This window comes from Syngnathoides biaculeatus, chromosome 11 (assembly GCF_019802595.1).
Source record: "Syngnathoides biaculeatus isolate LvHL_M chromosome 11, ASM1980259v1, whole genome shotgun sequence".
Taxonomy (NCBI): Eukaryota; Metazoa; Chordata; class Actinopteri; order Syngnathiformes; family Syngnathidae; genus Syngnathoides; species Syngnathoides biaculeatus.
This window is the reverse complement of record NC_084650.1, coordinates 9,586,912-9,607,181: the sequence shown is the minus strand read 5'-3', so window position 1 is coordinate 9,607,181 and position 20,270 is coordinate 9,586,912. Positions and strand designations below refer to the sequence as shown.

Genomic DNA, 20,270 nt, shown 5'->3' with positions numbered 1-20,270 from the left:
GACTTTGCTGTTCAGGTCAACATACACACAAAAAATATATATAGGAAACCTACAGGATAAAATAAGAGAGAAACACACATGAAAAAAAACAAAACAACAACAACAAAAAAAGCTGGACTCAAGATGATGTAAAAACGGCTATAAAAGGTATCACATCTCATAAAGTTGATGTAACACAATTTGTCCAAGGAACGCAAGACCTGAGAAAATCTTACCACTTAAATGGTGTGGATGTACAATAAATTTGGATGACACCAAAGTACTTTCTCACAGCAGCAGGGAGTTTGAGGGTTAAAATTGCGCACCTCTGTTAGATTTAGAAAAAAAGCAAATTTTTCTGCCATTGGAAGAGCAAAATAAAATAATGAACCATTTGAAGAATATAGAATTGGAATGACTGCATGTTTTAAAGCAAACTGGCATTCCTGAAGATCACACTCCAGGGAGTGTGTATCAAGGGCAATTAAAAAATGCTCTTCATGCAAATTTAAATAATACTACAAAACAATGGATTGAAAAACATTGGTTTGACAAACCGACTGGCAGACTGTAACATTACGTTAACCAAGCACTATACGCAGAAAGAGTGCTACAAAATAAGAAAAAGAAAGTTGACACCTTTCTAACAGAGGAAGGAGAAATGTATGGAGCTTTATGCGAAACATTTAATAATTGTGGCCACAGATGAGGAAGAGAGTAGCCATCTACCTATCAAAAATGTCACAACTAATGCTCCCAAAATGCAACTTTTTAATTTGCCCCGTACGGTTGTTGGGAAGAGATCTCCCTGAGAAGGGTTGCGTCAGGAAGGGCATCCGGCGTAAAAATTGTGCCAAACATATGTGCGTTCATCTGAGATGACACGCTGTGGCGACCCCGAAAAGGGACAAGCCGAAAGAAGAAGGAAGGTTGTTGGGAAGAGATGGCTTGCTGAAACTAGGCCTGGGCTTAATTCCCTCTCTGACAAGAAAAATAGAAGTAAAAAGAAAAAAAGGAATTACTGGGAGGACAGTTAAATATCTTACAAAATAGGAATCCAGCTCTCTATTACTACAACTTAGATATTCCAAATAAACCTCCCACAAGAACAGGAGATTTCTTTCTGCAAATAGCTCAAGACGTGATTGAACAACCACAAAATGACGTAGGAAGTGACTCATTGCACGTGACTATGGAGTATAAGATACTGTAAACGTATAACAGCCCACACCAGACAAAATCATGATTATCTGTACTCAGACTGACTGACAAACTAAATGCACTACAGAAGGAATGGACACCACCGCATACGTCATTACAACGGGAGTGGAAGAGTTTGGGACAATTTGTTTTGGTAGTACGAAATGTTCCTGATTGGACAGAAAAAGAACCAGATTTGGATTGGGACAACTAAACTGTACAGACAATATCTTATTGGACAGACCAGATGCTGCTGTATTCACGGTGGTATCACAATCTACACAGACAATACTGGAAAAATAAGAGGAATAGCGACAACTACAGGGAACACAGTGACACATGGAGAGCTACGACAAAATTTGCTCATAGCAGTTCAATTACCTAAAGAAATACCCATATGTAAATGTGCAGTACACACATCAAATACAGACAAAGAATCATTAGGAAATGGATTTACAGATAAAACAGCAAAAGGAGCTGCAGCCAAAATCTTTATGGGATAAGCTGACCATGTAACAAATGAAGACATAATTTGAGATGATGTGTTAAACAAAATGCAACAACAAAGCTTACCAGCAGAACGAAAAATATGGAAAAAATAAGGTACTACATTCCAAGATGCAAAAAAAAAAAAAAATATATACTAAAACATTTTTTAAGTGGGCGGCAATCTTGAGCCATGGGAAGTCTCAGGTCTCAACATGGGGAATGGTAGCCCTGGTACAAAGGCATTACATGATCCATGGATTTAACTTGTATGCAAAAACCTTTTTTTGTAGGGCTTGTTTTATCTGTGTGCGACAATCCACAAGGGAATGTGCATCCAAAACGTGGTCAGTTTCCTCAAGCTACACATCCATTCATCCCTCCATCCATTTTCTTAGCCGCTTATCCTCACAATGGTGGCGGGGAGGGCTGGAGCCTATCCCAGCTGTCAATGGCAGGAGGCAAGGTACACGCTGACCTGGTTGCCAACCAATTGCAGGTCACATGGAGACAAACAGCCGCACTCACAATCACACGAAGGGGCAATTTGGACACAATGATATATTAAGTCTAACTATACATACATTACAAGCACGTAAGGGTCTCATTCCATTCAAAACACTGTTTGGGAGACCAAACAAATTACCAATATTTTCCACACAATGAGAGATAGACGAATGATGAAGGAAAAAGAAACACACAAGCGGGTCCCTTTCAGGAGTTATTAACAACCCCAAACAGCTTTAAAAAATTGCAAATAGGGGAACTTGAGTTCATTTTTTGATTGTAGGAAAGTTATTGCTTTTGAAACCATTCTTAACACCAAAAATAATCATTTGTTTTTATTGGCCACTTGTAAGATAGCGGTTCTCATTCCCACTGCCAAGGTCGCTGTAGATTTAGACATGGGAGTGAGACTGCTGTCATAATGGTGACTAAACAGTTAAATTTTGCTGTTGGGTATTGGATGAAAACTACCCGTTATTTTTATTTTTCTGTTTGAGTGGTACCTGTGGGAACCACTCAAGGTCCCACCCCAAAAAAAATAAATAAAATAAAAACAAAACAAATTGGATAACTACATACAAAAAACGTGTCCAAAAGATTGTATTGTTTGCAAACATTCAGTGATAATACCAATGCTATTAATTGATAATGAATGCCAAAAAAAAAAAAAAAAAAAAGTTGGGGGATTCTGTGTATCCATTAACTTCTTTTGAAAAACTAAAAAGCATTGTTTTCTAATGGCGTGTCACGACGAAATTTCACATGCATCAATTTGAAAGGACTAGAAACAAATTGGGAATTTTATCAGCATTGATGAGTGAGGCCATTTTTGTGCCATTGTCATGGTGGTGTGGCAGTAACTGTCTTTTTGATTTTTTTTTACGCCGGATGCCTTTCCTGACACAACCCTTCTGGATTTATTTGGAGAAAGCTGGAGCCAATCCCAGATAACTTCGGGCAGCGGCAGACTAAACGCCGAACTGATCGCCAGCCAGTCGCAGTGCAGATCTCGACACCATCACTGAGCGGGAGTCGATCCCACGCTGCCTTCACTCGAAATGTCCCTGTGCGGGAAACCCGAACTACAACGTCGCCCACAAGAGAAATGAGTTTCATCCCTGTAACACCATCAGGAAAAACAAAAGTGTAACAAGTTACCGTGCTTTAATAACTCATTTGTTTATTCATCCTGTGTCTGTTTATGAATTAACATCTACTGTACATGCAGTTTTACCCCAACACTGGCATAGACTGAGCAAGAGCTGAATGATATGGACAAAATTGCAGAAAGAAACACGTGGATACACCTTACACACTGTAAAAGGTCATCTCAGCTGAGTCACCCAAGGGGAAAGGTGAGCAAAGACCAGCATACGGTGGGTGCAGATTTATAGTATCTGAAAATACCTGAAGACAGGTGAAGATTTAAAAGACACTTGACTCATTTAGGGGTGACTTTGTCGACATGACTTCAAAATGGCTAAATAATATGATAGCATGTTGGGCTGCAACATTGACAGCCATAATGATATTTTTGTTCATATGCTACTTTTGGACACCTGTAAAGCTGACAAAAATACATAACAACAGAATCTATAATTATACTAAGTCAACTATGCCTACCACACATAAGATAAAGAGGCGCAACCTCATTTCAAATAACATTTGTAAACAACCATGCGGGATTCACCGAGGCATGAGAGGAGGACTCCATGTGTGCCTCCCAGTGAATCAGTTCAGCACTTTTTCAATTCCTTGGCAGAGTCTAATTGCTGGGGATTCCATCTTTGGGCTTATGCTAAATGAAACCCCCACTTTCTTCTCACCATTTGCCAATTTCATGCTACCTTAGACCCGAATGCCATACAAAAGAGTACGTATACTATGGAGGGAGTATTTTAACTGAAAAACCTGAGGAACACTTTTTCATGATTATGATTATCTTTTTTACAAATAGGAAACAAAACTGGTTGTTATTCATGTAGAATGCAGCTAACAAAATAAACTATAGTTACATCACATGCATGGGCCCTGGGCCACTAATGCATGTCATTCCAACAGAAATCCCAACACAATGTACCCTGGAGGTAATGACTAAAACAACTCCTAACATCACTTGTCAGACATGGAAAAGTGTTTATCCAACAACTAAGGTAGTAAATGATAAACTGATATTTTCTACTAATATTGCATTGGCTAATTTCTCCTGTGTTAGCTTTACAGGGACAGATTTTAAGGTGGGAAGTCTCAACAAAATATGGTGTCATGATATCCATCTGCAAACTGCCCCACTGCTCCCATGCAGCGATTTGTTGTGGTGGTGTGTTGGTCAAAAGTTGTATGACACTGATAAATTCAGCAACAACGTGTACACTGGTATCACTGCTCTTATCTGTGACTGTGTTTCCATCCAAAGCAGAGGATATACAATTGGCCGCATCCATCTTTGGACCTCCCCTTGGGTTCTCCCGAAGGCGAAGGTCCTCTTGGAAAGATGGAAATCTGACATACATTGATGCAAATGGCATCCCAACTGCATACCAGATGAGTGTAAGTTGGTTAACGAGATTGCTGCAGGATGGGAAGCCATCTTATTATGGATAACTCTGAATAAAAACGTTGAGAGAATCAACTACATACATTACAATGTACAGAAACTAGGTAATTATACGGAAGCAGGCTTTATTGCCATAAGGGAACAACCAGCTGCAACCTCACTCATGTCGTTCCAAACCGCACAGCGGTCGACATGCTCCTGGCCGAGAAGGGTGGCGACTGCTCAATGTTCGGTGACCAGTGTTTTTTATTCAAGATATCACAGCACCTGATGGGTCATGCACAAGGGCCATTCAAGGCCTCCGCACCCTGAACCACAAGATGAAGGAGCACTCTGGTGTAAACACATCAGCCTGGTCTGAGTGGTGGGAAAAAAATAAAAAAAGTTTGGCAAATCTAAAAAGTTTATGTTCTCTGTCCTAGCTATTTGCAGCTATTCTTGCATTGTGTGGATGTTGTTGTATACCCTGCATAAAGGCATCACTTAAGCAACTTATAACCACTGCTATTGTCCACCAAATTCAAAATTGCTAGAAATATGTCCACTATTGGCACAACAGAGTAATGACAGTGATATTGTTGACCACAATGATGACGTTATGACTTCTCTTCCAGACCTGTTCTCTGATCCAGAAGATTACAAGTAATTAGTGCTATATTTTCCTCCGATTGTAAGCCGAAAGGATTTGAGCAAATGTAAGATAAACAGGAGGATCATGTAGAAATAATTGTAAATAGTATTCAGTAACTGCTTCTGACTGCAATGAAGAAATGCTTTGCTCTGCTTCAATTAAGTTACTGCTCTGCCTGCAATGAAGAATGGTTTGCTCTGCTTGCAATGAAGAATGCTTTGCTCTGCTTGCAATGAAGAATGCTTTGCTCTGCTTGCAATGAAGAATGCTTTGCTCTGCTTGCAATGAAGAATGCTTTGCTCTGCTCTAGAAAATGTGGTAGCAAATGTCGGATAAACAGGGGGGAAATGTAGGAATAATTGTGATCATAATTATCATACATCTGCTTCCAATAAAGAAATTGTTTGCTCTGCTCTAGATAACGTGGCAGCAAACATGTACACCTTGTTTCAAACTGTTTTGCTTGTCGTCTCCTTTTTGTAACATCCATGTAAATAAGGGACGTCTTAAAACTAAATATATAGAGGTGCTGAGGAGAAGATCATCAGAGAGTGCAGTGGTGAATTGTACGAGACAGTTCCTCTCCTCTCTCCTCGCAAGACTTGGAACTGGTGTCTTTGCTTCCTTTTTTGTCCTGTTTAATGAATGTCTGATTGGTGAACCTGACACACGTGATGAAACGATTTCTGTAATGGATTAATTTCGGAAGTAGAGGTACCACTGTATATGTAGTGCTGAACCAATGTCTGAAAAGATGTGTCCATCAATCCATCTCTCCATCTTCCTCTTATCTGAGGGTAGGTCACAGAGGCAGTAGCTTGCACAGGGAGGCCCAGACTTGACTCTCCCCCTTTACTCCATTAAGCTCTTCCAGGGGGATCCCGAGGCCTTGCCAGGCCACCTAGGAGACAGTCTCTCCAGCGAATCCAGGTTTTCTCCCAGGATCTCCCATGGTGGGGCGTGCCTGGAACACTTCACCAGGGAGGCATTCTGGAGGCATTCTAAACAGATGCCCGAGCCACCTCATATGGCTCCTCTCAATGCAGAGGAGTAGCGGCCCGACACTGAGGCCCTCCCAGATGACCAAGCTTCTCACCCTATCTCCAAGGGAGAGCCTGCGGAGGAAACCTATTTCGGTCGCTTGTATCCTGAATCTTTTTCTTTCGGTTACAACCCACAGCTCATGCCCATAGGTGAGGGTAGGAACGTAGATTGACTGGTAAATTGAGTGCTTCACCTTTCGACTGAGCTCCTTCTTTACCACAACAGACCGATACAAAGTCCGCATCACTGTAGACACTGCACCGATCCGTCTGTCGATCTCCGGCTCCATTCTTCCCTCACTCGTGAACAAGACCCCAAAATACTTGAACTCCACGGCTGCACCTACAAATTCTGTCGATAAAAGTTACGAGCAAAATCGGTGACAAAGGGCAGGCCTTGGAGGAGTTCAACTCTCACCGGAAACTAATCTGACTTATTGCCAGCAATCTGGACCAAACTCTGACAGCGATCGTACAGGGACCGAACAGCTCGTATCAGGGGATTCAGAACCCCATACTTAAAATATAAAAAAAAAAAAAAACCACAGGACTCCCCAAGGAACACAGTCGAATGCCTTCTCCAAGTCCAAAAAATGCAGTAGACTGCTTGGGCGAGCTCCCATGCACCCTCGAGGATCCTGCTGAGGGTGTAGAGCTGGTCCACTGTTTCACGGCCAGGACAAAAACCACATTGCTCCTCCTGAATCTGAGACTCAACTTCCCGAAGGACCGTCCTCTCCAGTAACCCTGAGTCGACCTTACCAGGGATCCTGAGAAGTGTGAGCCCTCTATGGTTGGAACACACTCTCCGGTCACCCTTCTCAAAAAGGGGGGCCACCACCCCAGTCTGCCAATCCAGAGGCACTGTCCCTGATATCCATGCGATGTTGCAGAGGTATTTCAACCAGAACAGCCTCCACAACATCCAGAGCCTTTAGGAACTCCACCCCCGGGGCCCTGCCACCAAGGAGCGTTTCAACCACCTTGGTGACTTCAACCCCATAGCTAGAAGAGCCCGCCTCAGACCACCCAGACTCAGCTTCCTCGTGGGAAGCCATGTTGGTGGAATGAGGAGGTCTTTGAAGTATTCGCCCCACCGACTCACAATATCCCGAGTTGAGGTCAGCACCGCCCCGTCCCCATTATACACAGTGTTGACAGTGCACTGCTTCCCCCTCCTAACACGCCGGACGGTGGACCAGAATTTCCTCTAAGCCGTCCTGAAGTCATTCTCCATGGCCTCACCGAACTCCCCCCACACCCAGGTTTTTGCCTCAGCGACGACCAAAGCTGTATTCCGCTTGGCAGGCCGATACCCATCAGCTGCCTCACGAGTCCCACAGGCCAGAAATGTCTGATAGGACTCCTTCTTCAGCTTGACAGCATCCCTCACTGTTGGGTGTCCACCAACGTGTTTGTGGGTTGTGCCACGACGAGCACCGACCACCTTACGGCCGCAGCTCCGGTCGGCCACCTCAGCAATGGAGGCGCGAAATATCATCCATTCGGATTCAATGTCCCCCATCTCTCCTGGGACGTGAGCAAAGTTCTTTTGGAGATGGGAGTTGAAATTCCTTCTGAGAGGGGAATCTGCCAGGCGTTCCCAGCAGACCTTCATAATACATTTGCCCCTGCTACGTCAGACTGGCATCCCCCCCCACCATCGGAGGACACTCACCACCAGGTGGTGATCAGTTGACAGCTCGCCCCTCTCTTCACCCGAGTGTCCAAGACATGCAGTCGCAAGTCCGATGACACTACCACAAAGTCAATCATCGAACTGCGACCTAGGGTGTCCTGGTGCCAAGTAAACATGTGAACACCCTTATGCCTGAACATTGTGCTTGTTATGGACAATCCGTGATGAGCACAGAACTTCAGTAACAGAACACCACTCGAGTTCTTATCGGGGGGCCGTTCTTCCCAATCACACCGTTCCAGGTCTCATTGTCATTGCCCACGTAGGCATTGAGTCCACCAGCAGAATGATGGAGTCGCCAGAGGGGCCACTCTCCAGCACTCCCTCCAAGGACTCCAAAAAGGGTGGGTACTCTGCACTGTTGTTTGGTGCATAAGCATAAACAACAGTCAGGACCCGTCGCCCTACCTGCAGGCGGAGGGAGGCTACCCTCTCATCCACGGGGTAAACCCAACGTACAGGCCCCGAGCCGGGGGGGGGGGGGGCAATAAGTGTACCCACACCTGCTCCGCGTCTCTCCCCGCAGGCAACTCCAGAATGGAACAAACTCCAACCCCTCTCAAGAGTCGTCGTGCCAGAGCCTAAGTGGTGCGTAGAGGCGAGTCCAACTATATCTAGTCAGAACTTCTTGACCTAACGCACCAACTTGGGATCCTTACCTGCCAAAGAGGTGACATTCCGTGTCCCTAGAGCTAGTTTCTGTAGCCGGTGATCGGATTGCCAACGCCTTCGGCCACTGCCCAGCTCACATTGCACCCAACCCCTATGGCCCCTCTCACAGGTGGGGATCCCTTGGGAAGGGGGACCAATGTTACCCTTTCGCGCTGTGCCCGGCCAAGCCCCTTGGATGCAGGCCCGGCCACCAGGCGCTCGCCTTTGAGCCCCCACCTCCAGGCCTGGTTTCAGAGGCGAACCCCGGTGACCCGCGTCCGGATAAGGGAAGCCAAGATCCAATTTTTGTAGTCATCATAGGGGTTTTGGAGTCATACTTTGTCTGGTCCCTCACCTAGGATCTGTTTGCCATGGGTGACCCAACCAGGGGCATGAACCCCGGACAACTTAGCTCCTCGGATCATCGAGACACACAAAGGGTAAAGTGTTTGTAATGTCTACTTTCAAACGCAAATTATCTTATCGAGATGAAAATATATGTTCAACTGCACCATACAATGCATAATCTTTTCGATGTTTTTACCAAAAAATATAAGTGTTTATGAATTAAAGTCCGTGAATTTCGACCAAGTTTCCCATGTCTGAAAAATGACTCATTTCGGGGGCGGAGCCTCATACGTCACTACAAGTGGTCCTGCTATTGTGTGACTGGTACTGTCTGGTTATGGCATCAGTTTATCGCATGAAATTATATTTATGGTAAAGGAAGATATCACCAGTTATTGCTCTCAAATTAACGTGGCAATATTTTAAATGGATTTCGTTCATTAAAATCCTTATTTGTGAAAATATACCAAGTTAGACTGAAGACTTCTCATCTTCTGTTTGTTTTGGTGCAATAATAAACGAGCCTTGTACACGCAAATTAGTGATGCACATCATACTGCAGATAGCTTCTCATACAAGCACAGGTAGATTCATCGCGCTGTACAATGAACAGCTGGGTGGTCACGTACCTATTTAATAAATACACGGTATTTGCAAAATTTTAAAACAAAACCAAAAATTTCATATATACATTCAGGATATCGAAGCCTTTACTATTTATCAGTTTATGACTACCTAAACCAAACAACAACTTCACAAATGCTTACCAGTCTTTGTTTCCAACATGAGGCATATCCTGCTCCAGGCGTCTAACTGCTTGCTCGGCACTTTATTTATGGCCAGCCATTTTGTCTGGATTCGAATGTGTGTGCTGTCTAACTGGCTCAAACTGATAACATTTAACGCCTTTATTAAGCTTGTATTCTTCACCGTCTTCATGGGACCCTTCAGAAAAGTGTTTATCGCTCGAAATATCAGAAAATTCATAATCGTTCTTACAATGTATTCCAATTCTTGCCCCATTGTTGACACCGGCGATGACGTCACATTTGTACTCGGCTGTTTCCGCTTCGTTTTTGTCTTTTTTCAGCCAATCAGGCAATGTGCAATCATTTTTTGCCAATAATCGAAAAATAAAAATGTGTCCTTCGTAACAGAATTCAGATTTGAATTCTGCATAAATTGTATAATATTAGCAAAAAGGTGCACTGAGGACATTTCATACACTTTAAGGTAATTTTTGTTTTTTACCTGATGAGGTGTTAAGGTTAAAAATAATCTAACAGCCAGATACAGACCTTGTAGTTAATGAAGCCCGCCAAGGTTTTAATCTCCAACATATTTGATTCATGGGCTCTCAGCTCATGGACAAGACTATAGGCAGTTCTGTAGTGTCTGCGAGCAAAAACAAAATGTAAAGTTACTCACACTCCATCACTCTGTTGCTCACCAATAACTTACTTTAAAGCATTCTGGGTGTCTTGCTTCAGCTCACTGAAGAAAGCGATTTTGAACTGGTGTCGGACAAACAGCAACTAGAAACAGGAAGTAAAAATGTTGAAAAAAAAATACAGCATGTGTTTTGTTTTAAGTACCCAAATGTTATAAATGTAAATTACAGTGACTACAAGTAATCAAATTGCTCTTTCAATGTCAGGGTTTTGTGATATAAAAAAAGGCCAAATTAAAGAATTTCTAAATTTTTCCACCATTATTGTGACCTATAACATGTACTGTATTATTGAAATGATGAAAAATATTTTCAAGAGAGGAAGTAAAAATAACTGAGATAAATGGGACAACACACAAGTGCACACCATAACTGGGAATGTGGCTATATCTTCAGAATTCATTCACTCACATTCAAATTCAAGTTGAATAGGAGTCAGCACAAACCTGTCACCATTTAAAGTTTTTCTGATGAACTAGAAAAAGTTCAGCTGTTCTTGCAGACTTTTACTGACTTTACCACCACATTGGAATTGAGATGAAACTACAATTGAATTGAAGTGGAGACTTTCAGGATTCATTCAAAGGTTTGAAAAAACAAAGATTAAACGTAGGATTTGTACTTAATTTTGTACAAACACTTCATTTCGGGGCTCAAAAGAAATTGGACAATGAAAAAAAAACCTCTCAGTAAAATATTACATTTCAAAATTTTGTCGAGATTCCTTTGCAGGCAATGACTGCCTGAAATCTGGAACCCATGGACATCACTAAATACTGGGTTTCCTCATTTCAGTTGCTGCTTGTTAGTGGCTCTTTCTGCCTTTAATTAAGATCTGTGATCTGGTGATTGCATTGCAGAATATATGTTTTCCTTTTTAATGGTTTGGTTTGCACCTTTCAGTTAGTCCTTTGGTATTTATTCTCAAAAAGTTCTCTCTATAGTTGATATATAGTTGATATACTTCTTGGGGAGTTCACTTAATTTCCCCACTCCAAAATTTCTGCTCATCTTCTAATGAATTTGTTCTTGTTTCCAGTCTCAGGATGGTCTGTTTAACTTCCATTGAGAGCTCGTTTGACTGGATATTGTGCTTACAGAAACCGCTTCAAAAAAGGAATCACACGTGGAATCAACTCCAGACCTTTTAACTCTTTTCAACTGATGACAGGTTAACTGGAGAAGAACACATGCTCCCTTAGTTTTTTTTTTTTGGCAGCCTTCTAAGTCAATTGTAGAATTACTTTTGGTACGATGAAAGAGGCAGCTATAGATCAGAGATGTAATTCCTAAACCCTCCAATTTGGATGCACGTAACTCTCAAATTCCACCCGAGGGTCTGCACTTTGAGCACATTTTGATTCTATAATTGTAGCCTGAAAATGTTTTAGTATACAGTTAAAATGGCAAAACTTGTGTCACTGTCTAAATATTTCTGGGCCTAACTGTATATTGCCTAAAGTACTCACTCCATGCCTTGGGTCGCATATGAATTTGAGGGACATCTCATTCTTAATCCATGAGGTTTGGTAAAGTGTCAGTCAACCCTTTGCAGTGTTCACAGCTTCACCTCGCCTGGCAAGGCTTTCAACAAGGTTTGGGAATGTGCTGAAAGGCATTTTTTTAAACCATTCTTCCAGAAGTACATTTGAGAGATGACACAAAACTATTGGACAAGAAGGCCTGGTTTCAGTCTCCAATGTAATTAATCTCAAAAGTGTTCTATCGGGAATAAGTTGGTCTCCTTGCAGAGCATTCAAATGCTTCAACAACAAACTTTCACATCTCTGTTTTTATGGAACTTGCTTTGTTCACTGGTGGAGAGTGGAACAGGAATGGTTAAAAATTCCTGTAACCCCACTCATAAACCTTTTCGAAAGCCATCCCAGAAGAATCAACACTGTTCCCAATAAATACTAATATCAAACTCCATGGATAAAAAATGGGATAACACTTACAGTAAAAGACAGACCTTTACATAGACTGTCCAAAAACACACATTTAATTTTTTTTTGTCTAACTCTCTGAAGACAAAATGAGTCTGGGGTAAAAGGCCAATCACCGAGAATGAAGCCCTTACTCCTATCGAAATATTAAAAAGCAAGATTACCGTTTGCAAAAAGACACCAAGACAAAAAGATCTTAAACTCTAGAGAAATGTCATGTGGTCTGATGAAACTAAAGTGGAGGTGTTTGGCCAAAATGACCAACATTACATCAGGAGGAAAAAGGGAGGATCTTGTAGACCTGAGAACACCATACAACTGTGAAGCATGGAGGTGGCAGCATCATGTTGTGGGAATGTTTTGCTGCAGTCGGAACTGGAGCTCTTCATAAAATAGAGGGCATCATGAAGAAAGAAAATTACATAAAGACATTAAGGCTACATCTCAAGACATCAGCCAGGAAGCTAAAACTCAGGTGCAATTTGGTCTTCCAAATGGATAATGACCTGAAGCATAATGCCAAAATGGTTAAAAAGTGGATTGCGGATAAAGTCAATGTCTTGAAGTGGCCATCACATCGCCTTGCTCTGAATCCCAATGAAAATTTGTGGGGAAATCTGAAAAGGTGTGTGCGAACAAGGCAACTGACAAACCTGACGCAGTTCCACCAGTTTTGAAATGAGGAATGGGCCAGGATTTCAGCAGAGCATTGTCAGAAGCTTGTGGAATGTTACCCAAAATGTTTGTCCCAAGTCACGCAGTTTGAAGGAAATGCTACTCGATAGTAAGGAAATGTAAATATGCAAACCTTTGACCATGAGGAAAATAAAATAACATTTTCTAAGAAATTCCGACTCTCATGATTGTGGTATTTGGACAAAATTAAATCATTTTGGTCATGCTGACTGACCTGAAAAAGCAGAGGTTTTGTCAGATTTGACTTTAGACAGTGAAATCACCCCCCAACACCACCACCACCAAAAAAAAAAAAAAGTGTGTTTTTAAACAGTGTATGTAAACTTCTGGCTTTTTCCTGGAAGTTCATATGCAAGTCAAGACAGTTAAAAAATAGTAGTAAAAGTAGTGAAAAATTACGCACCAGGACCGCTTCAATGTTGCTTTCAGTCTTTTGGTAGCCTCCATGACTAGTTGTCTTAGTAAAAACTGTTTTACCATATTTATTTACAATGAATAATGACAATCGTCACTGTGTTCCAAGGTATATTGAATGAATCGTAAATTCTTTTGTATCCTTCTCCTGATTTACTCTTTTGAACAATAAGACCCCTATCTGTACTGGAAACTTTGTGGCTCATGGCTTGTTCTGTAGAATGTGACTGCAAAATGTCAAAGAGTTTAAGGTTAATCAGAGGACCTTTAAGTGGCGGCAGGTATGTGTTGATTCCCTTCAACCATGAGATTGGAGTCTGAGCATAGCCACATCCCCACTTATAAGAGGTTGTGAAATTTGTGCAGCTATAGAGCTCGTGCACCTACGTCACCGAAATCACGTGACTGGCCATATTGCTGGTCAAACAAAGCATTGCTCAATGTTAAGTCCGTTCAAAAGAAACGAAACTGTTTCTTATAGCACAACGCCCAGAGTTTTGTCCGATACCATTAAACATTTAGAAAGTAATAATAAACGAAGGTACGTGGAAAAATCAGAGACACTTGGCACAGAGGACCCATATTTAATGCCAAAGTCGATGTTTTCACCGATGAGAAATTGGGACTGTTAATTCGCTTCTCTTGGAAAACTGGATATACACATGTATCTGGTGAGTGAGTCAAAGATTTACACAGAAAGGTTTGAATGGGTATAAAAGTCTGGACGCATACAAATACTTCGTTGCTGGATCTGTCCTCAATCAGGAATAAATCCCACAGAGTGATGGACCCACTCAGATTTTTTCAATAGAAATACCAATATTGAAATAAATGATTTTACACAAACCCGCATTAATTAACTATGATTGGAAAAAAAGACGACGTGGAGTCGTCTCCTCTGTACACACAGCTCTAAACTTCTCTGCGACAGATAGGTTTTCTTTTTTTAATACGCATTGTTCTCAAATTAGTCTATTTGGCATTATAAATACTTATTGGTAATTTGCTATTGAGAAGAATAATTCCTACCTGAAATGATCGCTACACAGGCATGTGAACTTGGTTGGGCACCATCCATAACATTTAATTGCCAAAATCCATCAATCTTTTTTGGTATTTTCAAATGGTATTCCACACAAATACCAATATTTAAATAAATGGCCCCTGGTTTTACACAAACTCGCATTCATTAACTATGACTGGAGAAAAAAAAAAAAAAAAGACAGGGAGAGGGATCCTCTGTACACAGAAGCGTATTGCGGCCACAAGTTAATCCACGTAAACCTCTGCGATAGATTTATTTTCTTTTTTTAAAAACACATCGTTCTCAAATGAGTCAATTTGGCATTATAGATACTAATTGGTAATTTGAGATTAAGAATAATTCCGACCTGAAATGAAGTGATCGCTACACAGGCGTGTGTATTTGGTTGGGCACCAGTCATCACGTTTAATTGCCAAAATGCATAAATCTTTTCTGGTCTTTTCAGCTGATATCCTATAGAATGATTTCTGTGAATATCTGTCTCGTCTGTTGTGACAACCAACAGCACAACAGGTCTCGGGTATTGTAAATATTCTCCTCCGGTTCAATGTCTCCCACAATGTCGAGCAGCTCTGTTTGTTGGTGATGTCACATGCACGACCGCTATAATACTTAAGTTGCTTCATTTTTGTTTAATTCTTGTCATATATAGATAGATAGATAGATAGATAGATAGATAGATAGATAGATAGATAGATAGATAGATAGATAGATAGATAGATAGATAGATAGAGAGAATTTTTCAACTATTTGAACATTGATTTTAGGTGCACGAGCGGTCTTGTACTTAAGTTGTTTCATTTTTATGTTTACTTCTTGTCATATATATATATATATATATATATATATATATATATAGAGAGAGAGAGAGAGAGAGAGAGAGAGAGAGAGAGAAAGAGAGAGAGAGAGAGAGAGAATTTTTCAACTGATTTGAACAGATTTTAGGTCACAGTCAGTGATTTTTTTTTTTTTTTTTTTTAAATGATCGAGCTTGGCCGGTGTGGCAACTTCTTACATTCACTGAAGGGTTGCTTCCTATTACTGGCTTTCTTCCCATACCTGATGTGTTGTCTTGTTTAGAAACTCCTTATGAGATTTAACTCGACGGATTTCATTGTAATAGTATGTCTGAGCATGTTCATAGAAGGCATTCTCCAACCTAGAGATTAAAAAAAATATTATTTCAATACACCATTTATTGAGAATACAACTATACATCGTTAAAATGGTATTTCAGGAGATCAAGAAGACAAAAATGAAAAATAAAATGAAGCGCATATTGTGTCAGACAACTAAAACGCTGCATAAAGAGAACAGTGTATAATATTCTGACTCCTTCCTATGAGAAACATTTTAAAAACAGTTACAGTAAGATGCTGTGTTGTTCTACACCACTGCAAATTAATATAAAATGTAAGTTCTCTCATTGTATCGTGTAAGTGGGAATACCACTGTTGCCAGAGTGTGTATATAGGTGCAGAAGAATTTAGAGAATTAGTTTTTATGAGGCAGCAGGGTGAAGCAACTGTAGAGCATTGGCGTCACAGTTCTGCGGACCAGGGTTCGAATCCCTGCCCCGCCTGTGTGGAGTTTGCATGTTCTCCCTGTACCTGCATGGGTTTTCTCTGGGCACTCCGCTTTCCTCCCACATCCCAAAAACACGCACTAATTGGAGAATCTCTATTGTCTATGGTCATTTGATACAGAGACGAACAAGAAAAAAAGAAAGAGAAAGAAGTTTTCAAAGTTTCCTGGTCTTGTTGAAAGAGTAATGGGCCCCTAGACCTAATAACCGGTTGGACCATCTTCAGCAGCAAGAACTGAAATCAAGTATTTTGTATCATTGGCAATGTATTTTTCACATCTTTGTGGAGACATTTTGACACTCTTTCTTGCAGAATTGCTCGGATTCAACAAAAATTGAGAGATTTCAGACATGAAGGACGACCTTTTTAAGGTCATGCCACTATCCCGTGACCTTAAAATCCTGCAACCATTGTGTGAATTTGCGGGTCAGAACATAAATAAATAACTAGATGGATGGATGAATGGATGCACCAAGACCAGCTTCAACTTTGGACTCGCTCAACACACCTATATTTTCAGGCCAATTGTTAATTTAGCCATACAAAATGTGCTATTTTTCTTTACGTATGCCTATTTTTCTATTACTGTGATTGGGTTTTTTTTTTGTAAAATCCCTTTGCATTCCTTCCCTGTAGGCTTCCTTTTCAGACTTAATTATATCTTTTCTAAAATATGTTCTCGGGTTTTTGTGTGTGTTTGAATGTAACCGGGAAACCACTGTAATCAAGAAACCCATCTATGCATCCATTTTTCACACCGCTCCTGTCAACAGACAGGAGGCAGGGTACACCCTGAACTGGCTGCCAGCCAATCCCAGAGCACATAGAGACAAACAGCTGCACTCACAATCACACCTAGGGGCAATTTAGAGTGTCCAATTAATGTTGCATGTTTTTAGAATGTGGGAGGAAACCGGAGTGCCCAGAGAAAACCCAAGCAGGCACGCGGAGAATATGCAAACTCCACACAGGGAGGGCTGGGATTGAACCCAGGTCCTCAGAACTGTGAGGCCAATGCTTTCCAGCTGCCCTACCGTGCCATCACTATTCTTCTCATTTCTTCTTGAATTTCCTTGGACCATGGCATGATGCATTGGTCCTTGAGCTCTTGGAGCCTACTTCACATTTTCTGACAGATTCTATTTAACTGATTTCTTGAATGAACGAGTATGGTGGTAATCAGGTGTGGGTGTGGCTTGTAAAATTGAACTCACCTTTTCTAAATTTGTGGTTAGTCACAGTGTCTGTGTGATTTAACAAGTGGGGGAGGGAATTAGTGTTTCACAGAAGGTCATGAAGTTTGTATTATGTGCCTTTATAGATTGAATTGTCATTTGCAACTGGATTTTGTATTTATCTGGGTTGTCTCTGAGTAATATGAAAATTGATTTGATGATTTGGAATCTTTGAGTGTGATGTGAAAAAAAAAATAAAATTCAGAAGGGGGGAAAATATTTTGTCACAGCACTATGTGTGTGTGTGTGTGTGTGTGCGTGTGTGCGCGTGTGTGTGTGCACGTGTGCAGAGTTATGCCTCGTTTTTCGGGGTGACTGGGGACAAGAACCCCCGCAAAATGTGAAAAATTGCGAATCCCAGCTGTCTTCCTAAATTCTGACTTTAACGGTGAAATCAGATTTACGCGGGAATTCGGATCATGTTGCCAGTGTAGGAACAGATCTCGGTCGTAGACCGAGGACTCCCTGTGTGTGTATATCATTATTATTTTTATTATTATTGCTACTATCCCGTGATGAACAGAAAAGACACACCAACTGGATTTGTACTTGGATAACAGTCAAGTGTCATGTCTATTGAATCAAACTAACAGATTCAGAGTGGGAAAATTTTCAGACTCAGTCTGTTTAGTAACAACAGACATTAACAGCTGGAAAATTAACTATCGACATTGGTGATACTTTTGGAGGGGGAGGGGGCACCTTGTATAGATACCTTCCCCACCAACTGGGCTAGCATTTGCAGCCTGGAGTACCTCGAGGGATAACAGAAGAAAGAATACATATTGGTGGATGAGGTGGCCACCAGATTTGAATAAAATAGAAGATACGATTAATCAATTATATACGTTACTACTTCCAGAAACTGACACATGACAAAAAAAGACAGTTTGGAAGCCATGCATGCCAACTTCCCGTCACGTCCCCAGTGGCATATCAAAGCTGATTGCCCCTTGACTCTCTTGGCAGAAAACAATAGCATGTGTGCTGTTTGGCCAAGTATGCGCCAATGTTTTCCCCAACACCACCACTCCGATGAAAACCTGACCAAAAGGCCTTTCTACTAAATTAAAGGAACTTTCAGGGATCCCAAAGCCTTTAAGTGACTGTTTTGTCACCTTGTGTTTATATTATTCCTTGCATAACATCCCTGATAATTGTGGAATGCATCAATCATGTTACAATCTTACCTTATAATGTAACCAACAAGGTGGTCAGTATGTGGCAGGACAAACAGACTCTTTCCGGACAGATCACAGGCATGACAAATAGCTGCAGCTCTTTCAGATGCTACCAAGTCTTCTCCTAAACAAAATATGAAAAGTAGAAAAGATAAGTGAGACACAAAATGTCCTCCTGTTCACTCAAACCACTTAAGTCATCGTCTTCAGTATCACAGTTGAAGACCCTCAGAAACACACCACACATCATTTCAGTATCTCAGTCATGCTAAATGTTATTTACATCTCAAATTTAAGAGAATTAAAAATATATATTTTGCAGTCGTAAGTTGCTATGAGCTCTTGCAGAGCAATGGTGAGTGTAGTAAGGAAGTAAAGAAACGGGTCCAAGCAGGTCGAAACAGCTGGCGGAAAGTGTCTGGTGTTATGTGACCCAAGAGTCTGCTAGGATGAAAGGCAAAGTTTATAAGAGTGGTGAGGCCGGCCATGATGTCTGGATTAGAGACCGTGGGACTGAAGAGACAACAGAAATGAAGATGTTGAGGTTCTCGCTCGGAGTGAGCAGGTTGGATAGCATTACAAATGAGTTCATTCGAGGGACAGCCAAAGTTGGATGTTTTGGAGATGACGTTCGAAAGTGCAGACTTCGATGGTTTGGACATGTCCAGAGGCAAGAGAGTGAGTATATTGGTAGAAGGGTGCTGAGGATGGAGTTGCCAGGCAAACAAGTGAGAGGAAGACCAAAAAAAAAAAAAAAGTTGATGGATGTTGTGAGGGAAGACATGAGGACAGTGGGTGTTAGAGAGGAATATGCACGAGATAGGCTTAGATGGAAAAACATGACACGCTGTGGCGACCCCGAACGGGACAAGGTGAAAGGAATAGAAGACGTTGCTATGAGCTAATCACAAACTAAAGCACTCTTCTGTACACGCTCGAGATAGCCTCGTCTTCTTCAATGCACAACTGAGGTAAATTCTTCTATGCGCGCTTGACAAAGCAGCCAAAGCTGCATCCCAAGGAATTCCCATGGTCGAAAAAACGCCAGTGAGAGAGGAAACAAAAGCACACAGTAGATTGACATGACATTTTGATTTCACGGCAGAAAATGGACAGCAAGATTGACACGTGTTATGTCATGTGTCAACAGGGGGGATGGTGGCATTGACAAAACAATATTATCACACACATGGGTTTACACATTTTTCAAAATTTTTTGCAAACAATGTTATCTGTTCGAAAAACAATGCACAAGGGTATTTCAAACCACGAAGAGGAACATTTCCTTTACCTCCAGAACTGCTTCGGATTTGGATAATTCGGATGGTTTTTAGGACGGAATGACGTGGCATTCACCAGAGCTCCTTCACGGCCCCGCCACTCGTCGGCCCTACTCGTCAAGACATTCCTGTCAGAAGAACCATCCGAATATTCAACTTTACCGCTACAGGTTCAAATCTGTATGGACGTATTCCTCCGTCTTCCCGATCAACCGATTTCTCCATCAGATGAGGATAAATCCGAGAAATCAGCGCTGTCTACAATGGACCTTTCCGACATGTCAATCACTCATACAATAACAGCCAATCAGATAGTCGCATTGTCTTAACTGCTGG

General features: G+C 41.4%; 1 protein-coding gene across 3 annotated transcripts in view; it reads right to left on the bottom strand.

Annotated features, from left to right (window-relative positions):
• trappc11 (trafficking protein particle complex subunit 11) overlaps positions 1-20,270 on the bottom strand; it is a 182,370-nt gene that overhangs the window by 145,130 nt on the left and 16,970 nt on the right. For all 3 annotated transcript variants that reach the window (XM_061834025.1, XM_061834023.1, XM_061834024.1), the window contains exons 5-8: positions 18,664-18,778; positions 15,712-15,811; positions 10,563-10,636; positions 10,400-10,496 (exon numbers count right to left, since the gene is read on the bottom strand). In XM_061834025.1, coding sequence (XP_061690009.1) covers positions 10,400-10,496; positions 10,563-10,636; positions 15,712-15,811; positions 18,664-18,778 — 386 coding nt within the window. The remainder of the gene's footprint in view (positions 1-10,399; positions 10,497-10,562; positions 10,637-15,711; positions 15,812-18,663; positions 18,779-20,270) is intronic.